Source organism: Seriola dumerili, unplaced genomic scaffold, assembly GCF_002260705.1.
Source record: "Seriola dumerili isolate Sdu_G_001 unplaced genomic scaffold, Sdu_1.0 BDQW01000091.1, whole genome shotgun sequence".
NCBI lineage: Eukaryota > Metazoa > Chordata > Actinopteri > Carangiformes > Carangidae > Seriola > Seriola dumerili.
The window spans coordinates 7,086,726-7,114,299 of record NW_019174346.1 but is presented as its reverse complement, the minus strand read 5'-3'; the positions used below and the strand labels follow the sequence as shown (position 1 = coordinate 7,114,299).

Sequence of the window (27,574 nt, the reverse complement as noted above, 5' to 3'; positions counted from 1 at the left end):
TCTGTTGGCACAAGACCGATCCATAAAAATCCTTTAAATGTTTTCCTTTGACAAATGGCTGTAGTTACCAAGCTGGGTTTAATATAAGTAGTAGCCTTTAGAGATCAATCATAAATATTAACACAGAGAACAGGCTGATAACAAAAAAGTAATTATCAAACCATGGTATGAAAACTGACTGATATTTTCATATTAGATGACCAGAAGATGTGTTTGGATGATGTTAAAACTAGCAGGTGCACAACATTGACTGTAACAGCATGAACTCACACCACAGTAGGCCAAAGTAGCATAAGCACCATTACATGTGGTATATTGGACCATTGAATCCCAATTGATTAAAGGGCTATGAACCATCTGCCACCTTTTGAAGGCTGTACAAAGAGATTGATGATGTTTATCATGTTCCTATAAAACTCCAGAGGTGGCTTCAGAGCCAGCTCATAACTGGCCTGTAAATCGATATCTATACGACAGACAAGGCAAAGCTGATGGAGGGATGATTTCAGTCCAGCGTGTACATGTATGTTTGTGTGTGTGTGTGTGTGTGTGTGTGTGTGTGTGTGTGTGTGTGTGCGTGTGTGTGTTTGTGCTACGGTTTGAAATTGAAGCATCTGCTACCAAGTGCACCCATTCCAAGTGTGGAAATGGGTTTCAAACAAACCAATGAGTTAGCTGAAAATCAACTTGCCCAACCGAAGGAACATTAAAAATAAATAAATAAGCAGGAATTGACATGTGGTTTCCACATCTGACAGTTTAATTCTGGTCACAGGAGGTATCAAAAATGTATGCAATTGTAACAATTTGGCAAATATTTCTACATGGTGAAGACTGGCACAAACTTATACTGCATAAACATTGACTGACTCCAGAGTCCTTTAACCATGAATTTATTTAGACTGATTCTAATTACCGAACTGTTCTTACCTCATCAGCACACCATTTATCCCCATTAATCTGCACCATTTCATGCAGATAAAGGCCTCTAATTTTACTCACAGTGAATCATTGTTGATTGCTTTACAACCCTGCATTTCTTAGATAAGAAACACACTTACCATCTCACTATGTACATAAATCTTGTCCTTATCCGTTGCTCTTATCTGTCTTGTTTATCAAATCTCTATCTCTCTTATCCTTGCCTTTTATAAACTACTACTAATTTAGTAATTAATTAAAATTTCTCGGCAGCTCCTAGTGTGCAAGAAGTATTAGAAAGTGACTGTAGACAAAGGACATACAAAGGCAGCTCTGCACTCACCTCGTTGGCAATGTTATCTTCAAACATCTTAACGGATGCTCTGATTGGAAATTGTTTTACACACAAATTGTGTTTAATTAAAAGATTGGATGGTATCAACCAGATATCACTTTGGAATTGTTTGTTATGTATTTCAACCTACTTCCAAGTTAACGCTTTTGTAGTTTGCAATCAGCAAGAAACCAACTGCAGAGATTCATGTGAATAAATCCTGTAAATATAGAATGTACATAAGTCAAATGATCTTTTGTGTTGCACTTTGATTTAGGCCTAAAACGTTTGGTGTTCTGCATGCTTCGATATAAACAACATGTTCTTTGAAATACTGTATGTGAGTAGATGGATTAGATCCTCTCTCAGACTGCTCCACCTTGAGATTTCCAGACCAATCTAAGGCTTTCAGTTTATGAAACTGACCCCTCCTCTGATGGATGAAATCCATCCTTTTGATAAAGAGATTATGTGTATGGCATCAGATTTTCTGCCTCTCAAACACAAAGTAATCTCTTGTAGCCTCCACTCCAATCCCTACTTAGACTGAATATCTCTGTATAGCAATCAATCAGAGCTTGCACAATGATTTGGGTGTGCTTCACTCTCCAGGAAGTGCTGAGGCCTCATGCTTTAAAGATGGTGACCTATCTGCAAACTGCAAATACAGTCTTAAGTACACTTCAGAGAATATTAGGTTGGATAAGATTTCTTCCACTGTGCGACTTTTAGCCAATCTGTCTGGAAATTTTATTATTAACAGTCTCAGTTTTTCATTATTTTCAAAACTGCTACCTGATGTTCAAAGATGACTTTTTACCATCTAATGATAATGACCAAGCAAAGCCAATTGTTTCTTAACCAGTGGTGTTTCAAAAGACTGGTGGGGCCCTAAGCAAATAAATTGGCAGGGGGCCCCTCCAACGAGCCTTCACCATTATGTAATAGATAATCTGACACAAATACAGGAAAGTATGAAACCTTAACATTTTTTTTTTTTATTTAAAATTTTCAGAATTTTCAAAATAGAAATATAAATAACATGAAAAATCTTGTAGTTTTCTTAATATTTAATATAAAGAGCAATACAAATCTAAATGAATAACCATGTATCTTCAGTGTTGTCACATTGTAAATAACCCACATTAAGGCCAGTGCTCATTAACACATAAAGCCTCTTTAAGGAGCTTTACTACTAATTTATTGATTTTCTCGCTATAGATTTGGTGACTTATAAAACCCTTCAGCTATTTTTTCTTTCATAAAAGCTGACAGTGCTCAGTGGGCGGGACAGAGCAGCACTTTCCGTCGACCAATCAGCAGCCAGACAAAGATGTGAATGAGCTGTCAACATGTATACTTAACGACCAATCACTGATCCACATTGTGGTTCAGTTTAAATGGCCCCCCCTTTAGGGAGGTTTCCTTCTGAGATGTCATTGCAAATTGTCCATCGGTTGTCAAAGGAGGAGGGAACTGCATTTTGAGACACTGCTTTGGAGCAAAGGCCCTGTTCAGAGCTGGTATTAACATCCGTCTCAGGTATTCCAATAACAAGTGGACAGCTCTAACTACAAGAGTGAACGCACCCAAGAGGCATTGAAAACGCATTTTAGATCCGATTACTCAGACCACATTCAGAGGTGGTGACCACATTCTTTTAGCAGTGTGAACGCAAATGCATCCTGGCCACACTGAAGGACCGCCTACTCTAATGACGTCCTCTGCCACAGTGGGATTAATCCAGCCACAGTTTCATAATGAACAGAAAATATTTTACAATTTCAAATGGATAAAACTCTATTTCACTGTAAGACCTGCGCACAGTCCATTCATTCTCTCAACCCAACCCTTCCGTGCTCCAATCAATCTCTCTCTCACACACACACTCACACACACAAGCTCATCAACAACAGATCCATCTGTGGATTGACTGAAAACAATAACGCATACATGTTTATCTGCATATAAAGCGGGTTAAGTAAGATCCAATCACAAGCGGTCAATCGAGACACACGTGGAGACGAATTTTATAGGCAGGTGTGAACTGACAAACTTAGAGCTGACCACTTGTGATTGACGCATGTTAATACTAGGTCTGAACAGGGACAAAGTTTTGCAGTCCTCAGGGGTCCCAAGCAGTTGCCTGCCTTGCCTGTTCACAAGCTACGCCTCTGTTCTTAACACAAGCAGTGAATTACCTGGCAGCATGAACTCTCTCTACCTCTAGTCTTCAAATGACACATGAAAGTTTTGAAGCTCTGCAAACTGTTTTGAAGTAGTGTGTGTATGTGTGTGTGTGTGTGTGTGTGTGTGTGTGTGTGTGTGTGGCTGTTTTCTAACTCTTTCTAACTGACGGCTGATAGCACTGCAGCGATCCAAAGTGACACGGCTCATTTCACTTAAGACAAGCGTATGGATTTAGAGCAGGGCACAGAGTGTCCCAAAAAGTTTGAAAGTGCACTGGAAAGACAGACCACTATCTAGGATTACAAAGGTGGCCCTGCCCTTGTTCCAGAGCTAATTTTATCAGATGTACTACCATGGTCAGGAAGCATTCTATTTTATTTGCCGGCAAATGTGCCACCCGTGAGGCAGACAAATGAGTGCAATACACTTTGTGGAGAACAACATCATTGACCCCATGCTCCCTCACAGCTATAGATTTTCCTCCAATGTGAGCTCTATATCCACGCGGGCACAAACAAGGCCCAGCCAATGATTAATTTAAGCACTTTTGTACCTGTTTAGGTATTAATCTATTGGGGCACCTTGCCAGAGTATTTCATATGTCAGAAAATTACCATACTATTTGTGCCTCCTTCCAGAATTGAGACATTATCTATTATTTATAACATCCAGCCATGCTCTGTCTTTCCTGTGTGGTTACTGTGTGCAAGACAAAAACATTTCCGAACAAAATCTGCTCTCTCTCTCTGTTTGTGTGCTCCTCCACTATGTCTTTGGAATGGATTTCTGGAAGACAGGAACACCATCAGGTGAAGAAATAAAACTCAGAAGCTTCACTGTGTAATATAAAGGTAGCACACAGAGGGGCTGGCTCCGATAATGGTTCATGCTGACACACACAAGCAGGGGATGGTCACTTAAAAGTTCAGCTCTGTGGCAGTTTAGAAAAACAATGACGTAGGGCTGCTTGGTTATGAAGTTTCTCATTGCTGTTCTCATGTTGAGTAAAACTGAAAACTCAACAGAGAAATGCCGGGCTTGTTTTGGTCTTACATCCATGCAAACTAAGTATCTGTTCATAGTATCATTCATATGCAGATATGAAAACATTGTTAGGTTTTGGACTGATGCTAATGCAAAACAAACTGGTGTTACCATGAGCTCTGGTCACTTGTGACTGACATATTTCACAAACAATTCATTGAGTAATAATCAGCAGGTTAAGCGACATGAATAATAATTAACCAAACCAAATTTAACATTCATAGTTCCATGTTTTTAATTTTAAATTGATGAATTAGTCACACTCATACTGAAACTGAGGGGTCTCTCGTTGATATTCAGTACAGGTGTATCACAACTTGTGGATTGATGGGACTAAAGTATCAAGTGCTGTGAAATGATTCATTCAGCTTAGAAACACCTTGAAGCAATCACATAGCATTAAGATTCTGTAAAATATATTTTACAGAATCTTGTACCACTAAAGTGGGCTGTACCATTTCTTATCCTTGACGTTGGCTGAACATCTCGTCAATCTGCCTATCTTCCATCAGTAGTTCTCACCCTCAAATCTCTGCTTCTGTGCATTGCCACACTGTGGTTAAATGTAAGTAGCAGGAGCTAATTATCTAGCTTTTTTAATACACTTTACCCTCTTACCTTCTGAGTTTCTGAATTACACTGTGTCATGTATCTACAGATGGACGCTAATCTTAGCTGGTTTCTAATTTTTGCTTAAGTTACAGGTCAGCTAGCTAATTTTAGCTAGTGTGCTGTCAGCTAGCTAATCTTAGCAAGTTGACGGCACACCCTCTCATTTCCAATGTTGGCTCGGGATTTCATTACCAATATAAAATGTCATATATTATTTAATTTTAGCAAATACTGCTGCTCAGACATAATTAGTGAGACAATGGAGAAGTAAATATTGTAAAGATATGTTTGATTTTATTATTTCATTTTAATAGTCTTTTGTGTGGCTGTGGTGGTTTTGTTAGTCTTTTACCTTTTTGGCTAGACCACACGTGCAGGGGCCGGCCCTATAATGGCAAATGTCACTGACTGAGGGACTGAGTGATCATATTTCCACCAATGGTCAGCCAAAAGTCACAAGGGAGGGAAGATTGTGCTTTCTACTCCAGTACATTTATTTGACAGCTTGAGTTAATCAAGCAAGATACTGTAAGTTCACTGAAACACGCGCCTGCGCGGTCCTGGGTTCCCTTTTCGCCCTGAAGAAAAAGTTGACCTCCCTGATTGTCACTGTAGAATTCACACTCTGATTAGCAGGAATAATTAAGGGACAGTTTTTTTATGCAACCCTTGCGGTAAAATTGTAGACCTTTCACCATTACCTTCATTATTACTATTATTATTATTATTAGTCTTATTATTTAGTATGATTTTTGGCACCATTCATTCTGGCTTGTGATATTAAATAGTATAAAGAAGATAAAACTAAGCTCATTACCTCAAAAGATTTTCGGTCATTTGGGATTCAAAGGTAAAATAGGGAAATCACAGCTCGTTAAAACACTTCAACAGTAATGTGCTGGATATGGAGACTACACATAAATTGATTTCTTGCTTCAAACGACCATGTTAGCGAGCTTTCATTTCACTAAAATCAAAACTGTGATGTAACCCACAGCAGCATGTATTATCTACCATTAAATTCTATATACGTTGTATGTAAAGTCATAAATGCATTGAAGCCCATAATACATGTATGACAATGCGTGAGAGGGAGCACTTGCCAGTTCCCAGCCCTGTAATTAAACCTTAATGGCCATGATAGCTTTGACACCCCCCACCCCCCACACAGAAGCCAAGTGCACTGTCTCCACTTGATGGCTATATATTTAGTGCAGAGTCAGAGGGGTCACTGTCAACAGTCTGCTTTTCATGGTTCTCATTATTCTCAATGCCAAGTAAGGGACAGCGGACACTCAGTGGAGGGTTGAATGTCTGCAACCTCAATATTCATGCCACGAAGGCCCAATTTTGAGGACGGATTTGTCCTGTGTGTGTCATAATGCTATAGTTTTGCGAGACTGAGTAGAGTGCTATTTAGCTGCTGCCACTGAAATATCCTGCAGTTTCATTTTGAATGTCTGAGATAAATGGGCCATGTGTCATAATTATCCCCTCCAGGTCAGTATACTATTAGAGGCGTATGCGTTGGTTTTTCTCCTGAAAGGACCAAATAATAATGATAGAATAATGATATTGAAGTTTGCTATCCTTAATTTTTTTTTTCTGTCTTTCCAAAAGTCTGGAGGCTCATTAAATACTGGGCAGATCGGCCTATTTCTCACATGAAAAGATGGGTTAAAAGCAGGGCTTGCTTAATTTTCCTTAAACATTTGTATCATAGCCAACGCGTTTGTTTGATTTATCCTTGCCTCTTTAAACATGTACAGAAGGGCCGTTTCCTCAGGTGACATGACAGATGGAAATTCCTAATTACTGCACTTTCATCTCTTGATTCTCTGCTGCTAGATTTCGAAAATCATCAGAAGCTGCTTGCAGAACTTTTAAAGCAAGCAAATACTGTACATACGCTCATGTATTCAAATAAAGTATTAACTGGACAATGAAAATTATGATATTTGAATCATGACAAAAAGCGATTTTACACATAATACTGATATACACTGTTGCCCATAAAGTTGGAATAATTTTGTTTTCAGACACAATCCTCTGTTTATTCCTATTTAAATGCATCAGTAATCACTTTGGAAGAGATTGACTACTAAAGTTTTGAGAAGATATACACTTTATCTGTCAAGAATAAATCACATTGTCACAATCAATTCATGGAAAGAGGTAAAAAATATTTTATTCCAACTTTATGAGCAACAGTGTATTTAACATTTTATCCTTTTTCATACCTGGATTGGCTCTGAGATACCAAAACTGACAGGGGCAGTTTGCATTGTCTGTTTTTTAAATGGTTAATATTTCATTGAGGAAACGCAAATAAACAATTAAATTGAAAAAAGAAAAACATGGAGTAAAAAAAAAAAAGAAAGGGATCTGCAGGTTGTAGAGACTCCCTCTGTGTAGACGGGAACTGCCTGCATCACATTGGCAGTGAATGATGGCCAATTACCAACATTGGCAGCTATGGTGGCTCAGTTGTTACCAAAAAAGTTATTGGGTTGGAATCTAACAAACTAGCAGTGATGTTTTCCCAATCAAACCATAGGTTTTTTTTAGATTGATTCCTGTTGGTGCATTCATGTGCTCACGGGAAGGTTTGAAAAAAAGCCTCCAAGAGTTAAAAGAAAAAAAAAAAAAAAAAAAAAAAAACCTGATCAACTGGATCATGAGTCAACAGAAATAAAAGCACCTGTGCTGTTCGCTGCGAAGATCAAAACAAGAGTAAAAGTGTGAGGAAGTTTATTGTCATCCTGCGCTGAGATGAATGACGGCTCAACATGTGCTATCAGCTTGAGCTTTTATCCTGTTGTTCTGTGGACACTAATGCAGGGGGATGAAATGAAACAGCTCTCTGACAGTTCAACTGACAATTTGATCTGGGCCTCCTGACAAATGATTTAAATCACTACATTTCAAGGTGCAGCTGTAGCTATTATGTTTTTTTTTTTAAATATTATTTCTGGCACTTTTACACTGCTAGAACTTTGAAAAGCATCATGGAATCATGCATGATAATAATGTTTTTTTACTTTCTCAAAATTTACTTAGTTTTGCAAGGTTGGCACTCTTCCTTCAGTCATCTCATTTAATGCTAACAAGCGCTAATTAGATATTGACAATTAATGTAACACACACACACACACAGACGCACACTCACTCACACAGATTTACATGCAGACATGAGCCCTAGCTTTTGGAGAAGAGATGGTACAATATGTGATTACCTGCACTTGGGCTTGAGATTTATTGGACTCGTGTAAATCAGCGTGACCTTTTAGAGTTGGCTCAAACTAGATCTAAATCAAATTAGGAAAACTGCCTTGAAATACAGTCCCCCGGCCGTTCAACAAGCCTGCGGACAAGTCAAGACGTGCAGACGTGCAAAATTTGTGCTGCGAGAGCAAACAAAAATACCGGAAATTCTGAAATTAGACTGAAGCTTGAACTTAAACTAATTATTCTCTGGGGTAGCTGTTAATTTCTAGTCAGGAGCCACCTGGCAACAGTAAATCACTTCACCCATAATTGTCTGGCCAGAGTGCGGTACCCTTCCCACATCCAATATTATTTTCCTCACTTCCACACCTGTCAATTACAATTTGAAAAGAATATTTCCTGCAAATTGTGCTCAGATTTAGTCACTGAGTATCATCTGTCACCTGCCACACCTATTCACATTCTCCGCTTCCCATTTATCAAGTGAACGACGAACTCATTTCGGATAAAGTGAGACGCTGGCATGATTCTCTGCATTTAATGGGTCAAAAAGAGTCCTAATAGAGTTATCTCTACTCTTCACTCACTCACACACACACACACACACACACACACACACAAAGAGGTATTTTTATCTTGTAGGTTTCTTGTTTTCCTCTGTTGGGGTTTTGGTCAGAGCTCCTGATAGTGGCCTTTACTCACCTTCCTCAACCTGCTTTTATATTACGTTTGAACCTCTCTGCTCTCTTCAGTTCATTGAGTTGAAGGTTAGCCATCTGTGCTTGTCAGGTGAGTTCACTTAAGCCAGTTGCTACTTGGTGGGTCTGTCATGTTAGCCTAAATTTATATAATACTGATACTGGGCAGAACCAGCAAGCTGTGCCTCTAAGATCCTTCATCTTGGTGTGGTCGATAAATAACTTCTACATGGTTCTGAGGAAGCATTTGGTATCTTATATACAGTATATGTCTGGTTTTGAGGGAGTGAAGACTTTTTGTCAGAGACATCTGCTCCAGGAGGAAGTATCCTGAAAGAACCTGTGAAAAGCAGACACTGGGTGTGTTTAGAGGCTTTCTTTGAAGAACCCTGCTGGGAAGGTGAACAGGATAACCCAAACGAAGTTACCAGACTATAGAATCGGAGTGTTGTATACCTGACTGAAACAAGCAATTAAAGCGTGTCTATCAAGAGAGAAAAGATTCCCTCCTGAGCAACCTCAGACAGCCCCCATAAGGCTGATTTTTCGCCTAAGACGACTAGTTTTATGAGCCAAGGTGAATCGCACTGCAAAACCTGGAGCTGAAACTACTGATTAAAATGATGCACAGAGAAAAGGTCATAAAAGAGAAAGTTCTATTTAAAAGAAAAAGGAAAAAAAAACCTTGAGAGACAGACTATAGAAACTACTGAACAGTGTGACACATTTGATTGAAGAAGATCAGGCTTACATGCATCCCCTGGCAGACATTCAGTGCCTCGGCTTCCTAATAGTGGGTTGCCCTTGACATAAATATGAATATACTTTTTTAATACGCTCTTTATAAGGTTTAATAACAATACAATGATCAGGAACTATTTGTTTAAAACAAGTATAGCAGAGGACGGGAGACTTAGCCGGCCTCTATAGTGCAAGATATTGAAATATAGCATGAAATATTAATTGGTTGAAGTGGTTAGTGACTATGAGTTCAGACACTGAGGTTGTAAAGATACAGATTCACTAAGCCTTGACGCTAATAATTGTTATCAAAGCAGTGTAGAAAACTTCTCATCTTAGTCAGTGCTCATCGGTTAACATGACAAATGTTGCCAGTGGTAGTACATCGTATCAGCGGTTACTGATTAATGTTAATTCAGTCAGTTACTAAAGTCAGGCCTAAATTAAACTTGGCAGTTGTGACACCACTGTACAGCCACAAAAGAATTGAGTGTACTGAGTTCCAACAAATCCAACAGAGTACAACATCTTCTTTCTGGTGGATCATGTCACGTCACTGGAATGGCATTCTCCCAACTCAACTATGGTTCATATCAGATCAATAATTTAGGATCATATTTTTGAACCATGACCTTCCTGTGTGCGTTTGTACCCACGTCTGTGTGTATGTGTGTGTGTGTGTGTGTGTGTGTGATGACTGTCAGCCGTCGGCGATGGCATCGTCTATCATCCTAACCCGAGTTTCCGCATGTTCAGTGACAAATAGAACAAATATGACACGATACATCCTGTACTGTACATCTGGGGGAGATGGATTTTTTTGTTTTTTTTTTCTGTGTAGGTGCACACTGCACAACACACAACGTTTGCCGACTGTGTTTAACAGTCTATTGTGGAGATTCATAAGCGAAACACCCCAGATGCTGTTGATGGGCGGCAACAGGGATAAAGCCTAAAAGAACAAGCAGCCATTATCATGTAATAGACTTATCAATATTTCATTTCATGTGTATAAAACCTAAGAATAAAGGCTTACTTTCTGGCATTTCTAATTTCTGGGATTCTGGACATGAAGTACCTTTCTTTATTAAATGCTTGATCAATGTAACCTTTCTGCTTTTTATGACATTGGGGAGAAAACTGTGCTTTTTATAGCTTCTCTTTAACCCTCAACTTCATATTTTCTGGCATTTTTTTACGGAGTGATCATTATAGTCTATATCTTTGTTATGGCTCACTGCACTTCGAGCCAACCATTAGGCTTCAGTCCGACTGCCAAGACAGTGAGAGTGTGAATGGTAAAGGTTATTTAGTAGCCTAAACAGAGAAATTAATTAGATCCTGTCAGGCTTATTATTTAGACCTGGTTATTGTCCTCCCACATGCTGGAAAACTACAAAAGGCTAATCACACTGAAATGCATCAGGATGTGTTAGTAGGCAGAAAGTAACAGAAAGAAGGATAACAACCAGAGGCGTCAGCCTCCAGGTCAAAAGTTGCTCAATCCAAGTCAGGTAACATGGCTCTCTAGATTTATTTTTCTTTATTTATTCTTTATTTTTTAAAGAATATTGGTAGTTGTTCTTGTCATCCATATTTATGGTGAACGCAAATCAAATTTTGTCACACAATAAATTTAAGAAAGCATCAAATATATCCACCAGGACTTACAAGATGTCATGGTGAGAGGAAAACTGGCTGACACAGACAACAAATGGCAGTATATATGTCCCTCACCCTCAAAAACTGTTAAATGGTAATACCAACAGCCGCCACTCTCTACTGTGACCAGTTCTATGGTTCTTTGGTAAAAAATATATTTGAAAAGCAGCTTGTTACTGGGCCCTGCTGTTGCAGAGAATCACATACCTCTATCAAATGTATTCTCAAAAGTCTGGTTCTCACTGATTTGCCATCTACAAAGGAATCCAAAGGCAAAATATGTGGGTCAAACTCAACACTGACCTGCTCAATTATACATCATCTTCTCTCTTGAGTTGTGTGGAGCGAGCACTTCAGCTCCTTACACATACAAACCCCTCAGTGAATAGAGTGAGCATGTAGTAGCGCTGCACAGAGTAATGAAAACACAGGAGAGATGCATCAGTTTGTAATAACTGCCTTGAAAGCCACGTAGTAACTTCTGCCCCTGTTAATGCAATGGACTGATGAATATTGTAGTGAGATGTACAGCTATGCACAATAATTAAATTATTATTTTTTCTTAATGGACACATTTAAAGTTTAAATGAGAGCCATTAATGCATTTATACACATTATACACGGTATAGTAAATGAGCTCTAAATATTTTAGTGGGGAAAAGGTGGAGTTAGCTGTCCCAAAATGGCTTTGGTAATGTAAGTGTTGCTGCAAAACTAAGTCCGCCACGTAGTGTTGTTTTTGGCGGCCTGTTTTAATTTTAGTTTTAGTCTAGACTTTGTGTCAAGCTGTCATTTTAGTTTTTATTAGTTTTAGTCACGTTCATACTCTTTTTAGTCTAGTCAAGTTTTAGTCGACTAAAAGTCTGAGCATTTTAGTCTTATTTTAGTCAGAATCATCCATGACTATTTTAGTCTAGTTTTAGTCGACAAAAACTGATGACATTTTAGTCTAGTTTTAGTCAATGAAAATTTTATTTTAGTCTCTTTCTAGTAATGCAATTCTATTCAACCCAGTATAGTATCAGTACCTAATAGTACAGACAAAACCAAAATTTTCTTTTAGCCAAACCCATTTCACAGTTCAAACAAGGTTATCTTATTATTATATTATTGTTACCTTATAGACTCAAGAATACATCCATTCCAGACACACAAGACGCTCTGATTTGAATTTACAACATATTTATTTTACCAACCAAACATGTTTTCCTGTGATTTTGTGGCCGCATTTCTCCCCATCTTTTTCCACAACACATTCTGGGTTTTTTTCCACCTCTATGTAATGAAAGTGTGTCCAAATGTCATTTCGTCTTTTTCTTCCAAAGAAGAACCCCGACTGGCTGCCGGCCATCGGTCCTTTTCTCTGTCGTGTTATGATTCTGAAATTGTCCTTCAACCGCAGCTGCAACTTCTAAATGCCGCCCGCGAGTGGGGATTGAGGAAGTGACGTCGCATGCGTCGGCGCAGTGCGACCTGATGATGTGAGACACAGGAAACAGAAATACTGCAAAATAATAATAACTCGACTAAACGAGTCGAAATGACGTTATAACATTTCGTCTCGTCTCCTCTCGTTTTAGTCAACGAAAATGAAGAGACATTTTAGCAGAGTTTTTATTTTGTAAACCACATTTAGTCTCGTTTTTATTCGTCAACAATATTGCATTATATATTTAATTATAGTTATCGTCACATGACCAGCATTTACGTTGCGTCTCGTCTCGTTTTCGTCACGTGATAAAGGTTCGTTGACGAAGATATTTAGTCATAATTTTCGTTGACGAAAGCAACACTACCGCCACGTTGGATTACATCATACTGAAGATTTTATATGTAATCTGAGCTACTTTAAGTGAGCACAAAACTTTCAAGGCCTCATCCGGTGGACAGGTTGCTACTTATGGATCCTACAGAGCCACATTTTTAGTCATATTTAATTAACATTTATCAGATCTTTATCGATGCCAATACTGACATTAAGCTCATCAAGCTTTCGCAAATCATTACTGTTCCACATTTAATGCTGTTTTGCAGTGTTTTATTATTCAGCCACCTTGAGCCAGTGACTTGCTAAAGTAATAAGTGTTATATGTTTCTTTTTTTTTTCTTTTTCTTTTTTCTATTTTTTGGTTGTGTTTACTGGCTGGAGTAAATAAATACATACATACATATATAAAAGACTGGAAAAGAGCTAATTTAGCGGGGGGAAAAAAAAAACACAAGTGGTTTTCTGAAGAGAGGTGAAACATGCTGTAAGGTGCAGTGAAGCCTTTTTGCATTAGCTGCGGTATTTACACACAAAGGATGACAGGCTGCTCAGAGCAGCATAATGCTGTTTGTAAAGTCTGTCTGCAGTGAATCTACAAAAAGAAAAAAAAAAAACTATGCGTGTTATATGTATTAAACAAATTAAATGATTTTACATTGATGTATTATGAAAAAATACAAAACTAACATAACTATGTAGAAGAATACAATTTAAAGTTCAAGCCCTTATGCTGTCAAAAGACATTTGATTAGCTGTTTTAAAGTTACAATAGCACAATTGTGTCATCAGTAAATTACCAGCTGCTTCATCTTTAGGGTACCTCTGATAGAACATCAAACAGTTGATTGCTGGGCTGAATCATCAGTTTGTATTAGACTGTGAAACAAGTTCCCAGTGTGCCAGTCAAAGAAAGTTGTTTATTTGAACAGAGATCATGGTTACCATCATGGTACCAAGGAAAGACAGAGAGAGAGAGAGAGAGAGAGAGAGAGAGAGAGAGAGAGAGAAAAGGCCTGGTTGACTATTACTGATAAACAAGGAAAGCCTTCTACTAAATTGGCTTTATTGATTTTCCAAACTTAAGTAGTGTATGTCAGAAAGATTTTACAGTAGTTTCTTCTTTTGTCCTCCTGTCCAACCACCATTTATTATCTAACCAATCGTTCCAGAGAATTTCTCTGGGTGACACGGTGCCAGTCGTACACTGTAAAACATCACAGCCCCATTTAGTTATGTCCACTAAGGTGTTTCCATGGATCATTCAGCAGCTGCCACTTTAAAATACAGTTCACCTCAAAACCATCTTAGCAGAATCATTGATAATAACTGCGTCTCTCTTTTGCAGCACCCTGCATGAATGTACCTGGCTCATTTAATCCGGTAATGATGACTTGAGCTCTGCCAAAAGTCTAACTGGTTTCAACTTTTCAGAGGGACTGCTTCTTGGTGTTTTCTTTGCGCTGCATTCAATAGGTTCATGTAATCTTTCCTCACATAGGTCTCTTTGAAATACTTAAGATACTGTACAGGCTTTGATGTCGTACAAAAACCCACACAAAAGCTGCTTAACACTCTCCTTTCCTCCAACAATCACTGTCAATATGACCTTGACCACGGGGGCGAACTCCTGACTGCTCCACCGGAGCTGCTCAGTAGCCAACAGCAGCAGACTGCAGCCGCACAGGCCAGCTCCCAAATGTGGATGTGTTTAACCAGGTGAATGTAAAGCAGGGTGTTATAAAAGTTGTTGTGCTGTTGTAAAAGTAAAACCATTCTCATATGGTTTTCTTTGAATAAAAAAAAAAAAAAGAAGAAAAAGAAAACATCATAAGACATCATCCTTTGGAATCTGGCTTTTGAGAATTCATCATATTCATAAGTATTGATTCAACTGCCCGATAACACATTACAATTTTACATTTGGCAAACCGCTGGTGAGATATTCTATTTTCATGAAATTTGTTTTAAAATGAAACAAATACACTAAATGATGCAAATGTTAAACACAGACTTAAGTCCCCTTCTCTTTGAATATTTAATATTTCATAATTGCACAAATTCAGAACATGAACATGATTCCCAAATGTGATTAACAGTGGAGAAAGGAGGGGATCGATGTGAAGCAAATCAATTCATTACAGCCAGTGGTTTCAGCCACTTATTTGTTTAATGTGGTATGACATTCTTCCCAGATGACTCCCAGTCAGTTTTATCCATATTAATGAGCACCATCAACTGGCAGACTGAGACGAATTCCCTCCTTCCTCGTCCTCAGACAGTGATATCTGGTTGCAATAATAAATCAAGGGCACTTATCGATTTCAACATGCCTAAAAAAAGCCACACTAAAAAACTATGTGCATTAAAATGTGACATTAATCAGAGAGGCAGGGAGCCAAAGTTACACAGGGATGATGGATGCCTTTGCTTCGAAGACTGCTGCCTCCGTTTCAATGGATGTCGTAGGCTTTAACGTGTAATAGACATCTGACTGTCAGTCTCCTGTCAGTACTTAGAGACTGATCAAAATGTCTCTTACAAGTTGCGTGCTAAGAAAGCCTGTCCGGCTTACAGTATGCCTGTCAATATATGTAAAGAAGAAAGCGACAGTTTCATGAAGTTTCCATTGATCCCTGGTTAATACTGAAGACAGATGGGGGGTGGGGGGGCAAGTGGTCTCAGATAGGAATAAACAAGTTGCTAATCTGAAAATAATGGCTGTAATGCTCTGTGTGGTCCATGATAGACATGTTCACGGGAAGCCTTTCACATTGTGATCAGCTTGTGAGCTAAGGCCGGCAGCCAAGTCCCATTTAACGGCCATATTTACTGCATTCTGCTCCTAATTGACGACTGTAGCTGCTTGGTTTATGTTGAAATTGCTCCGTCAGGATTAGTTAAGTCTCATCACCACGCTGCCCTCACAGAGCATTTTCAACATAATAAAAGAACAAAAAAAAAAATTGCGTCATCCCCATCCTTGATTCTAAGTATAGCTCAGCTGCACTATCCTTGAGGCGGCATTGGCCAGGGAACAGAATCAATGGGAGGCACTTTTCTCTGCCATATTCCTCCATTAGGGGGATCTGTTTTGTTAGACGACCGACGTCTGGGATCCAGGATCTGAGAAGAGGCGGGAGAATTAGGAATGATTTGTCTGGTCACGGGAGGCCAGCACTCGCCGTTGACAGATGGTCGGAGACATCTCATTTCTGAAATGAGGGAGATCTCGAGTGGCACGGACCAAGAGCATAGCATACAAGATTTCAACAGCTGCTATAATGCTCATCAACAGTGTGTCAACTCATATGGCAGCACTTAAATGTGAAAGCCTGCAGTGATGAATGTGTTACTCCCTTGTTACCAAGGTTCTGCAACAAGTAACGGTCCTCTAAAATGGGGCCACAACTGCAATACACTAGTGACTCCGGTAGTTGTTTTCTCTATTTTCATTTCCAATTTAGCCGTGACTCTGATTTGCCCCTGACCTCTCTGACATGAAAGTTTCTCGTTGTGTTGTAGATGCATTCTTGAAATGCAAAACTCATGGCAGCAAGCAAAGACAGTGTGCTTACACAAAATGCACAACCTTTCTAGGAGCACCTCGCTCACCTCGGAGAGGATGCCCTACTTTTCCAGCACCTACAGTCGCACTCTTAAAACAGAAAGAACAGCGACAGCAAACAGACAAATAACAGCCAGCCACTAGAGCCCCTTCCCCCCCCCCCCCCCCCCGCCTTAATCACCATGATATATTAAACATAACCGTTTATGCTACAGAGGTCAGTAATTAAGCTAAGTTAGTCATTAATTAACAGATCTCGACGTACTTATCTTCACATAACACATGGGAAATATTTAAAATTAACTTCCAGTCTTACAGCCTTAAGGATTGAAGAAAATGACTTTTTACTAATTATTTTGAAGCTGTATTCAGCTCCAAAATCTTACCACATCCAGAACCAGATGTGTCTGTGGAGTAGTTATTGACAGACAAACAGGAAGAGAGATTCCACTACGGGAAGACAGTAATATCTACCATGTTGTAATTTACCTTAAGCACTTTGCATGATAGCTGCAACTCTAATGTAGCAATCTTAATTCATTCAAGGGTTTGGAGGTCAAATGGAACTGGTACACTGATATCAACTCTACAGTGTTTCAGAGGAGCAGGCTGGATAAGGGAATGAGAATGTTGGGAGAATTCTGATGGGAGCAAAGGAGGAAGTCAGATGACGTAGTTTAAAAGTTTGTTTTAGGGGGAGGATGGGGTGGACGGATGGGTCGACAAAACACAGGACTCTTTTTTTCCGTTTTATCCATGACTGTTCCACAACCTTAACCATGTGTTTATTACTGTAACAATGGTGACCTAGCTCCTCTTACCTTAAGGAGGTACTTATTTTAACCGAAACCACAATCTTTTTCTAAATCTGCTAAATGCTAAATGCTTAATCCTCACTCAACTGTGACGGCTCCCCAACCTTAACTGCCTGACAACGGAAGTCCAGTATGCCTGGTGCTGGCACGTTCCTATGCAACAAATGACATACGTCATATAGGCTGGGGAACTTGTTGGATGTTGGTTGCCATCTTAAAATCATCATTTAATTGATGTAATTTTGAGACCACACAGAAAATATATACTCTTTTTTAGATTTTATATTCCTTGATGGTGGCTCATCTGGCAGAGCACCTCACTTAGGCTCAGTCCTTGCCGGAACAGCCCCGGGTTTGAATCCAGTCCTGGCCCTGCATGTCATCCCCTCTCTCACTTTCCTGTCTCTATCACGTTACAGGCAAAAAACACATGTATATGTATGTAAATGTGTGTGTGTATATATATATTCCATTACAAACCTCTGTGTAGTCATACGTGTAAAACCTTTGAAACTACTTTAGATTGATTTAGCTATTATAAATAGTTACTTAGCAACGTGGATTTACAGTAGGCCCTACAGGCATCCTGAGGGGCAGGTGAACTTAATTTTGCCTCCTGGCGGAAATTTGAAAAAAAATAATGAAAATAATGGTCTGCCATTTGTGACACAAAAGACTACTATTTACTTTACTTACTAAAAACTTTTTCATGAGAAAATCCACTTGACCAGAAAGAAAATAATCAAAATCCTTCATCTCCACACAAAGTATCACTTTATCTGGACCAGACTTGAACAGACTTGGTCCTTCTTGGTCAGTCATAACTACATAACAATTGACTCAACAGTCAGGCACGATCCCGGATTTAGAGAAATTCTGGGACTACTTTTTGTCTGTACAGGGCATTTGCTGGGGTATAAGTGTAGATTTAGACGAGTAAGAGGGATGGGGGATGTCCTAAAAAGAGGAAAGAGAAAAGTAGGTAAGGGAGTGAAAGTAGTGGAGTGTAAATTGCCTGGCAGAATGTGACATGAATGGAAGGTGTTGCTGATGAGTATTAATGACATCAGAAAAGTGCAGCCAAACATGCACAGAGAGGGGACAGCAGAGACAGACTGTAATGGATGTGGCCAGCTCTCAGAAGTGGAGGATCTAGTTGGACTGCAGCACAGCGCATAGGTTTCTGGATATTAAAAATTAATGACTATCTCAGTGATTTACGACAACACAGAGATGCTGAAACCCAACCTGTGTAAGATGGATGTCTGGGGAATGCTAGAAGAAGACTGATGCAACCCTGGTGGACTACTGGAGAACAGCACATGCGATCCACACCAGACCCCCATCCTCAGGTAGTGTAAGTATACAGTGGGTCTACCTGAGGCAGCGAGCTACAGTGCATCGAAGTCATTTGAATTCAGTGTGATCATTAGGCTGGTTTGAAAGTTTGAACTTAATGGCCTCAATGTGTTACATTACCCTCTCGCATTTAACCACTGAACTCGATGCCTTACACTTGCACTCCACTGTTGCTGAATTCACTGGTGTATGCTCAGTCTGTCATGTATACAGGTGAAGGGCATAAGTACTAGATTTTGATGGAAAGTTGATATTTTTGAAATTACAATTTGAATATATTAACGATGAATAATATAGATTTGTGGTCATGGAAATAAAATACATTTGCAGTGGTGCATACTAAAAGGGTTTCTATGCACCTACTTCTGAGACCATTGAGACCAAACCTGGTGGTTGCTGAACAAGATAAAAAAGACAGAAGGGCTGAGGGAACGATAAATAAATAAATAATACATGGCTATGTAAGTATTTTAAGGTGGAGGAGGTGTGTGTGCAGGCAGGGAAACATCCAAGGCCTTTACTTTACAAGTAAACTCAACAGACCCATGTTTTTTAAGGTGAATATATGGAAATATATGATGCATCTGATTGCATGATTAATTCTTTTAGAAAGATAACTTAAATGTTTTTTTCTTGCAATTAGATCTTTTTTTTTTATGTAACTGCTAAAATTATTTTAAAAACTTATAATAACCATTTCCACTTTTCAGTAAAGAAAGAAATGGTTGTGTTCTATCCATGGGTTTATTTGTATTTTCATTTTTATTAGGCTGTAGAGAAACTGCCTTGAGTAGAGAGTGAAGATCTGGGCTTGTTTTGCCATGACTGGGTGGCTTTCTGAAAAGTACTGGTTAAGATGATACATCACTGTAAGATCACGAACAAAGAAACAGAGCTCACTATGTCCATTCCCATTATCCTCCCCTTAGGCTTCCCTTTACAAGATGCCCTTGTCTGCCCATGAGCCAGATCTCATTTTTATTTGTAACTAACTACCTATCATCGCAGTTGGGGTGCATTGCAGTGCTTGGGGTCAATGTCTGAAGCACAATTAAATTGAAAGACGGGAGCTAGTTAGCTCCAACTTGCAGTCATGATCAACGGATCCAAAGAAAAGAAACATATACAAGTAAAAAAGCAGAATACCACTGGTTCATTTATGGACATATTGCAAAGAGATCAAGTAAGTGTAGTATGCAACATAAAGAAAAAAAAAAAAAACTTGTTTTGACCAAACTTCAAGTAATTCTGCACAATTTAGCTGATGTTTCTGAAAAAAAATCTATTCACTGTTGCAGAAAAGTCAGGCATGTTTGAAGCCTACCACTCAAAACTCTCCAGTCTAGATACACAGACCTGCAGAAGCCTATTCAAAGCAGTAGCTTGCTTTGCTCTGAATTATTTAATGTGGCTTATATACACGAAAACCTTCATCTTAACAAGAAAAAAAAAAAATGCTGGCGTTGTGTGTGAGCTCTGATTTGAGAGAAAGGAAAAGCAAGAGGAAAACAAACATAAGAATATCGCAGTTTCTTAGTCTTTCAATGTTTCTTATGGCTCACATATTTCTTGTTTCAGGCTGACAGTTTCCAAACATAAGCTATAAGCAAAAGGATGCACAGAATGTGATAAAAGCAAACACTTATCCTTGGTTTCTAGTTGAAAATCAGAGAAAGCCTTGCAGATTTAGTGACATTGTCAGCTGAATAACAGACAGTGCCATGGCTCTACACTGCTTTCTGAAAAGGCTGCAATTATGGACGGGCCTTTGTTTCATTTCCTTTGACTTGAAAACAGCCATTCAATCAGAGGACCGTGTATATCACCACCCAAAATTTCAAGGGACCATGTTTAATAAGCGCTGAGTGCAGATACAAAAAAATGAGAGCTGGAAATAATACCTACCTGCTCATTAGAGGCAAATACTTGATATGATATGAAAGACACTCGGCTTGAAATTGATAAAACATGAACCACAGTGACATCTGCTTTCAGCTTCAGTATCTTAATATAGACACTCTTGACTAATGCGTATTATAAACCCAAACAGTTACATTTAGTTTAGTTTTGAAGCAGGGTTGTGAGTTCATGTGCATTAAACACAATACAATATAATGCTGCATTACAGTTGAATCAGAGCTGCAAAAGCAGCACGAGGACATCAATTCATCTTTCAATTCCTTTTATGATCAATCGATTACTCTTTTTTTTTTCAGTCTATGAGATGTCAGAAACACTCGCCCTTCACAAACTCCCGCATGACATCTTCAAATGTCAGGTAGTTACTGAGCAACAGTTCAAAGCCGAGAGACACCGAGTTTACAATGGCATAAAACAGAGGGAAGAAGAATGTCCTCATACCTGAGAAGGATGACCCAGAAAATGGAGTGCTTTTTAAGTAAAAAATGATTAAAGGGTGAATCACTTTTTAAAATATTTGATGATTATCTTTCACTCGGTTGATTAATCAATTGATCCAGCCCTAAAGTTTGTAATTATTTGCTGTTTAATTTGATTTTAATTTGATGATTGTGATTTCATTTCACTTAAATTTTTCAGCATAGCAGGTTAAATATCTGAAGGAGGTAATTTAATAAAAAGATATTTTTTACCTCAAACTCAAAGAGAGCAAGGTGATAACAGGTGATGTTATGCTTGGGCCAAAATCTCCTCCCCACTACTGTTTATTGAAGCCCCACTTCCACCGCCCCCAGCGTGTCCAATCTCTACTTGAGTGCTGACCCTGAATTTGATGCATCAGCCTATTCTCAAACATGCCTGCTTGCCAAAATCAGGCCACACGAAGCAAGTTGATCACATGATGAGAAAAGCAGTGCTACTGCTGAAACAAACTCACCTCTATTTCCCTCTGAAAGAAAGACTCCGACTATCACAGGAGACAATTCAACTCACACGCAAAAATAAAAAAAAAAAATAAAAAGTTTGAGAATTCTGTTGTGACTGCACCTTAAATCAGAGCAGCCTAACATCAGTTGCCACTTGGCTCCCCACCCTCTGGTTTACAAGGTTAAGACGGCGACTGCGTGGTTGAGCCGCGCATCACCTGAGCCCTATCTGCTGTCTGTCTGTCTGTCCCTCCGGGAGAAGGGCCACAGGGAGCCAAATTATAAAGGGCCCTGTCAGTGACATAGCAGCGGAGCCAGTGGCATTGAGGGGAAGCGGCTGCCTTCGGTTGATATTGACCTGTCCTAAAACACATCAGTGCTGATAGCTGGAGCAGGCTGACTGTGGCTACCAAGCAGAGCAGGTCTCTCCTACACAATCCATCCATGAGTATACTGGTCAGTATACTGGTATACTAGTCAGTGCAGGTGCAAGGATAAGGAAGTAGAAGCAGTATGACCACTTACCCCTACTCATAGACAGGTCCCATGACGTTGAAGTGACCTATGAATATTTGCACAATTTCATAATACCACACATTTCTTAGTGACTGCTTGAGTGGGGTCCAAAAGCCTGAAACCATTTTCCCATGAATGGGAGCTATGCAATCTATATATGTAATCACACATGTATTCTTCCTTATTTAAATCAATTTGTTTTCCGGCACTAAATCAAACTGTTGTGCTTTCTATTTCTATTTCAACTCCAGTTTATTTAATTTTTCCTAGATATAATAAGTTATTAAAAAATGGTAAGTAATTTTACATTACAGATTGCTCATTTTATCAGCATTACAATTTATAGCCATGCTAGGTCCATCGGTGGACACAGGATGACTAATGCGACTGCACATTATGGATGTATGTGTTGTAAAAAGCATGAGCGCCTGCAGTTTCGTTGGCTGCTCAGAGGTTGTTAATTGTACAGGTTCAAATAAGTATGATTAGTGTATGATGATTAATTTCAACATTACATTACATTATTTCAACAACATTAAAGTTCCCTCCCTCCACTGCGCACACACAGCCAATTGGAATGTAGTGTTCTATTGACTGACATCTGAAATCAAGACCTGATAATAACCTGGTCTTGAATATACATCAGAATCACTCAGAATATACATTATATATATATATATGGCCCACATACACATGCACATAATATAATGGCTTAAAATTGCCATGAACTTCTTGTTCATCTAGCACGTGTCACTTTAATTTTCATTTCTGGGAAAAAAAAAAAAAAAAAAAAGTAACATTGCTACTAAAGCTATGTTGAATGATGCTAATTATTCTGCCGCTCACATCTGCTTAACTTCCTGTTGCCGGTGGCTTTCTTTATGTGAGAATGATGCTGCTTTGTGTTGCCCTTGACTGTCTAAATAACACAGCCCCGTAGAAATAAAATAACAACTCAGGAGTTTTGCCAGCAACAGGAAATCACTCAGATGCAACAATCATTTATTAAAAAACATATTGCCAGGATCACATTAATGTTGCAGTTTCCCTGGCCTAAAAGCATTTAACCCTTGACAAGCCGGTGTGAGTTGGCTCACATCCCCATTTTTCCACTCCTGATGTGAGACTGAAAAGCTTGGCTGGAGTGAAACCTGTGCATCGGTGTTTGAATCTCTCTTTGTAGGGCAACTGCTACACTGGTGACTTGAAGTAATTTTAACCCTTGGGAAAATGCTGGGAAAAGCACGGCAATGCGACATATTGTCTTCTGAATAGCAGTACTGTCATATAATAATAGATATATTAGAGCCATGTTTATGTGGCAAATCGCAGGTTCCTAACAAAAACATCGTCGTTTATTTAGAAAAACAGCAGTATCCTGGTAGAAATGAGTTGTTTCAAAGCTGCAATGTCATCCATAAAATGTTCAAATCAAAACCTGCCAATTTCAGCCTGTTTAGTCTTCAGATAATGTTGATTCAGTCAGAGATCAACCCCACAGCCACACTCCTATCCAAGGCTTCCTGCCCCCAACCCAAGCTCCCTGAGTCCCAGCCTCACCAACCCGCTGCCCCTTCCAAGCTTCTGCATCGCTGCCACTCTGGTGATGAGGGAGTTCAGAGAGGCTCCGCGCAGAATAGGCAGTAGGATCCTGACAGACTCAGCGTCAGGTTGCCCTGGGCATGTAGCAGTGAGCTGTTAAATGTGAGGACAATGCTATCATATACCACCACCACTGGCCTTATTCCCACCCACAGAATCTGAGAAGCAGGATGGGAATGGTGTCCTTTGATTTCTCCGGTGCTTTCGACACCATCCAGACACCCCTTCCCTTGCTTGGGGAGAGGCTCAAAGCGATGCAGCTGGATAGCATGGTTTCCTGGATTAGGGACTGACTAGCTCACTGACAGGCAGCAGTTCATCTTCCTCCAGGACAGAGTATTGATACACTGTGAAGCAGCACAGGATCGCCCCGAGTAACTCTATTGTCAGCTTTTGAGTCCACTCTCTACACCTTTCCTTTTAAGATTCAACCCGGGGTCAACTCCACAACTTCTTTGATGACTCCTCTACTGCGGGGGTGCACAGGTCAGGTCAGGATAAGGAGGATGCGAAAGCTGCCATACGAGCTCTGTGGGCTGCTACAGGAGCAACCACGCGCAGCCATCAGACATCAGCGTGACAAAGCAGCAAGAAGTGGATTTCAGCCTGTCACCATCCAGGCTGAGGAGAGTGAAATGGATGGTTTCAGTGGATCCAACAGACTACTTAACAAGTCCTCCTAATCATCCTAATCAGTGGAGGCCAGCACGCATTTGTAATGGCAGAGACGGGATTGACAAACTTACTTCTCTGAGGCTGCACAGAGCAGAGAAGACAAGATGAAGACTAAACTGATCTCCATCTTGGAGAACTACTCTCCGCCTCCTCCATGGTGAGCTGGTTCAGCTACAGCGCACCACCTCCTCTACCCAAGGTGCCACGGCAAACTGTTCAGCTGCTCTTCTTAGTCAACAGTAATCAGACTGTGCGATAATTCCTGTCTAAATACATCCCATCTCAGTCGGCGTGGAGCCAGCTGAACTCTGCTGCCCTGCTCTGACAGCTTGAGGTACTGAATGCACACAGACTTGGTGATGTCACATTCACATAAGTACCACAAATGAACACGTCTGCTCAGCTCTGTCGATCACACTTAAGTAAGCAAACAAGAATGTCATTAACATCTGTGACACAGTGCAGATTTGTACGACTGTTGAAGATCCCAACTTCACAGGTTTATTTTACCTCACAATTGTGCACACGTTATGACTACTCACATTGTTTTCATTTCTTGTTTCTTCTCTGTTGAGTTCCCCTTTTACATTTTCTTTTATTTCAAAATTTCCCCTAATTGAATCTTTTGTTTCAACAGTTTTTTCTTCACTTAATAGTGATAATAAAATACTATTTTGGCTGTAAATGCTGCACTTCAAAGATGTATTACATTGTAAGACTGTGTGTGTGTGTGTGTGTGTGTGTGTGTGTGTGTGTGTGCATTTGTGTGGGTGGAGCGGGCCTCTATCTTGTATCATTTCATGGGGATTCTGGATTTCTAGCACCACACCTGGTCTATTCTTATAAAAAAAAAATATATATATATATATATATATATTAAAATAGAAAAAAAAAGAAAAAAGCATACTGCAAACCCACAATACAGTTTATAGATGCAAATAAAGAGGAATATAACAGCAAGGAGAGAAAATATAGGAACAAGCATTACATATGATAAACACAATGAAAACATATGTAGGAATAGTAGGACAAAACTGGAAATTATTACTGTATACACATGATTAAAGAATGATAAGATCATTGTGAAATCACGACAAGACCCTGGGATCAATAGTGATTAATAATGGTAATGGTGTTTCACTGTTAAAAGCTGCAAGATCTACACTCTCCAGTTTTCCGAAGCGTTTCATCAAGTGTAATGAAAACAACTCAGCCCTGAAATTTAAAGTCATAATTGCATTTGTGTTACATGCTCAAATCAATACGTACACAACCCCTCCTAACGCTGAATTTGAGTACCTCAGCTCTGTGCATCCTCAACAAGACATTAACTAACCGGATCAATAACATTCAAGGGCAATGAGATGGAGAGGCTGAACACCGAGTTTTGCACGTTTCACCATAACTTCCAAATGGCACACACGCAGTATCAATAGGCTGCTTTTAATCCATGTATGAAAAAAAAAAAACAGGCATCTGTGCGTTTCTTTATAGGTTATCATGACCTTTAGTAACTCCTGGACCGTTGCACTTGAGTCGCTTTTAGAACCTACACATGCTGTAGAGCAGGAGTCGGTGCTCATGGCGCACAAGAGGAGATCATATCAGTGATGTGGTAATGAAATACAGTTAAAGACTTACTTTAAGACGGCGCTGTCCCCCTGTCTGACGGTGATGTTGTCCTTTAATACAGAATCCCCGCTTCTGGCCGGAACTCCTGCAGGTACAAGGAATAACAATTTAAGTCCGAGGACAACAAGGCATTTCCCGGGCACCGCCAAATGGCCACAAATTCCCATGTTTTTCTGTCACTGCGCAACTTCCAGGAAAACTTGAACCGTCTGATATTCCTTCTTTTTTTTTTTTTTTTTTTTTTCTTATGCGTTTTGCGCTGCGGACCGCAAATTCCACTCCACAAAGAAAGATGCGGGAGCGAAACCTGCTGGAACTGCGGTCGACCTGGTTTTGGCTCCAAGTAAAACAGGCTTGTTATGAAATACTGTCTGTGTCGATAAACGTAGGGGGGGGTGGGGGGGAAGTGTCTTTCCGCCCGCCAGCCGCTCTAGGAAACTGACTTCGGAGGAAAGAAGAGCACCGTGGTTCTCAGAGAAATGCGCACCGTCTCCTCCGCTTCAAACAGTAATCGCCGTGAAATGGATGCTCTCGCCGAGATGCATCAGCCAAGTCTCCTTGTATGTGTGTTTTTTCTCTCTCCCTCGGTGCTCTCTTTTTCTTTCTGTCGTGAACACTCAAAGCAAAAAGCTGAATTCGCTTCAGTATCTTTCTTTTCGTTAAGTCGCCGACAGTTCCTCAAGTAACCCCCCTCTCTCTGCCTCTCTCTCTCTCTCTCTCTCTCTCTCTCTCTCCCCTTTAATCGGCAGGTAGCATCACTTGCCTGTACCATGAGGACCATATGGTCTGCAGTCTGCACTGTTCCTACATGCATAAGGCTTAGATTGCCTCCAAATTTGGGTCCAGTGGCCCCTAAATGGGAATAACAGGGACCACTGCTATTTAGCAACATGACAAATAATAAATCACGTTTGGTGACATACCCACTCTCAATATGATTTCATCATAGGGAGCGCCCATGCATATGACAGGATCATAGATGTTGATTTGTGTTGATTTGTGCACAGACACACACTGTCAGACATAGAGTAGTGGCTCCTGGGGGCCTGGAAGTTACTAAAGAAACTGAGGAATTGTTAAATTTCACAATAATTTCATTGACTATGGACAATCACATTCAGAGAATGAATCTATTCTACGAATAGGTTTTCGCTTTCAACCGCTCTTAGCTCAGTGACTGCTACACTGTGGCATTTGAAACATATATGATATGCTTTAGAATGACTAAAAATAGAGGTCTATAGGACAAAATCTCTTCAAATGGGACCTCTGGCTGTATTGATTTGGCAACCATGACATGAAACAGGTGAAGGACTTCTCATAGTTAATTGAATTGCAAGGAAAATATTCATCATCCAGCTGAACA

General features: G+C 39.7%; 1 protein-coding gene across 1 annotated transcript in view; it reads right to left on the bottom strand.

Moving 5' to 3' along the window:
* Positions 1–26,416, bottom strand: part of LOC111222310 (opioid-binding protein/cell adhesion molecule-like) — a 168,488-nt gene extending 142,072 nt beyond the window's left edge. Inside the window, exon 1 of the mRNA XM_022746002.1 lies at positions 26,218–26,416. Within this exon, the coding sequence (XP_022601723.1) occupies positions 26,218–26,375 (158 nt within the window). The 5' untranslated portion in view covers positions 26,376–26,416. The remainder of the gene's footprint in view (positions 1–26,217) is intronic.
* Positions 26,417–27,574: the final 1,158 nt, after the last annotated feature.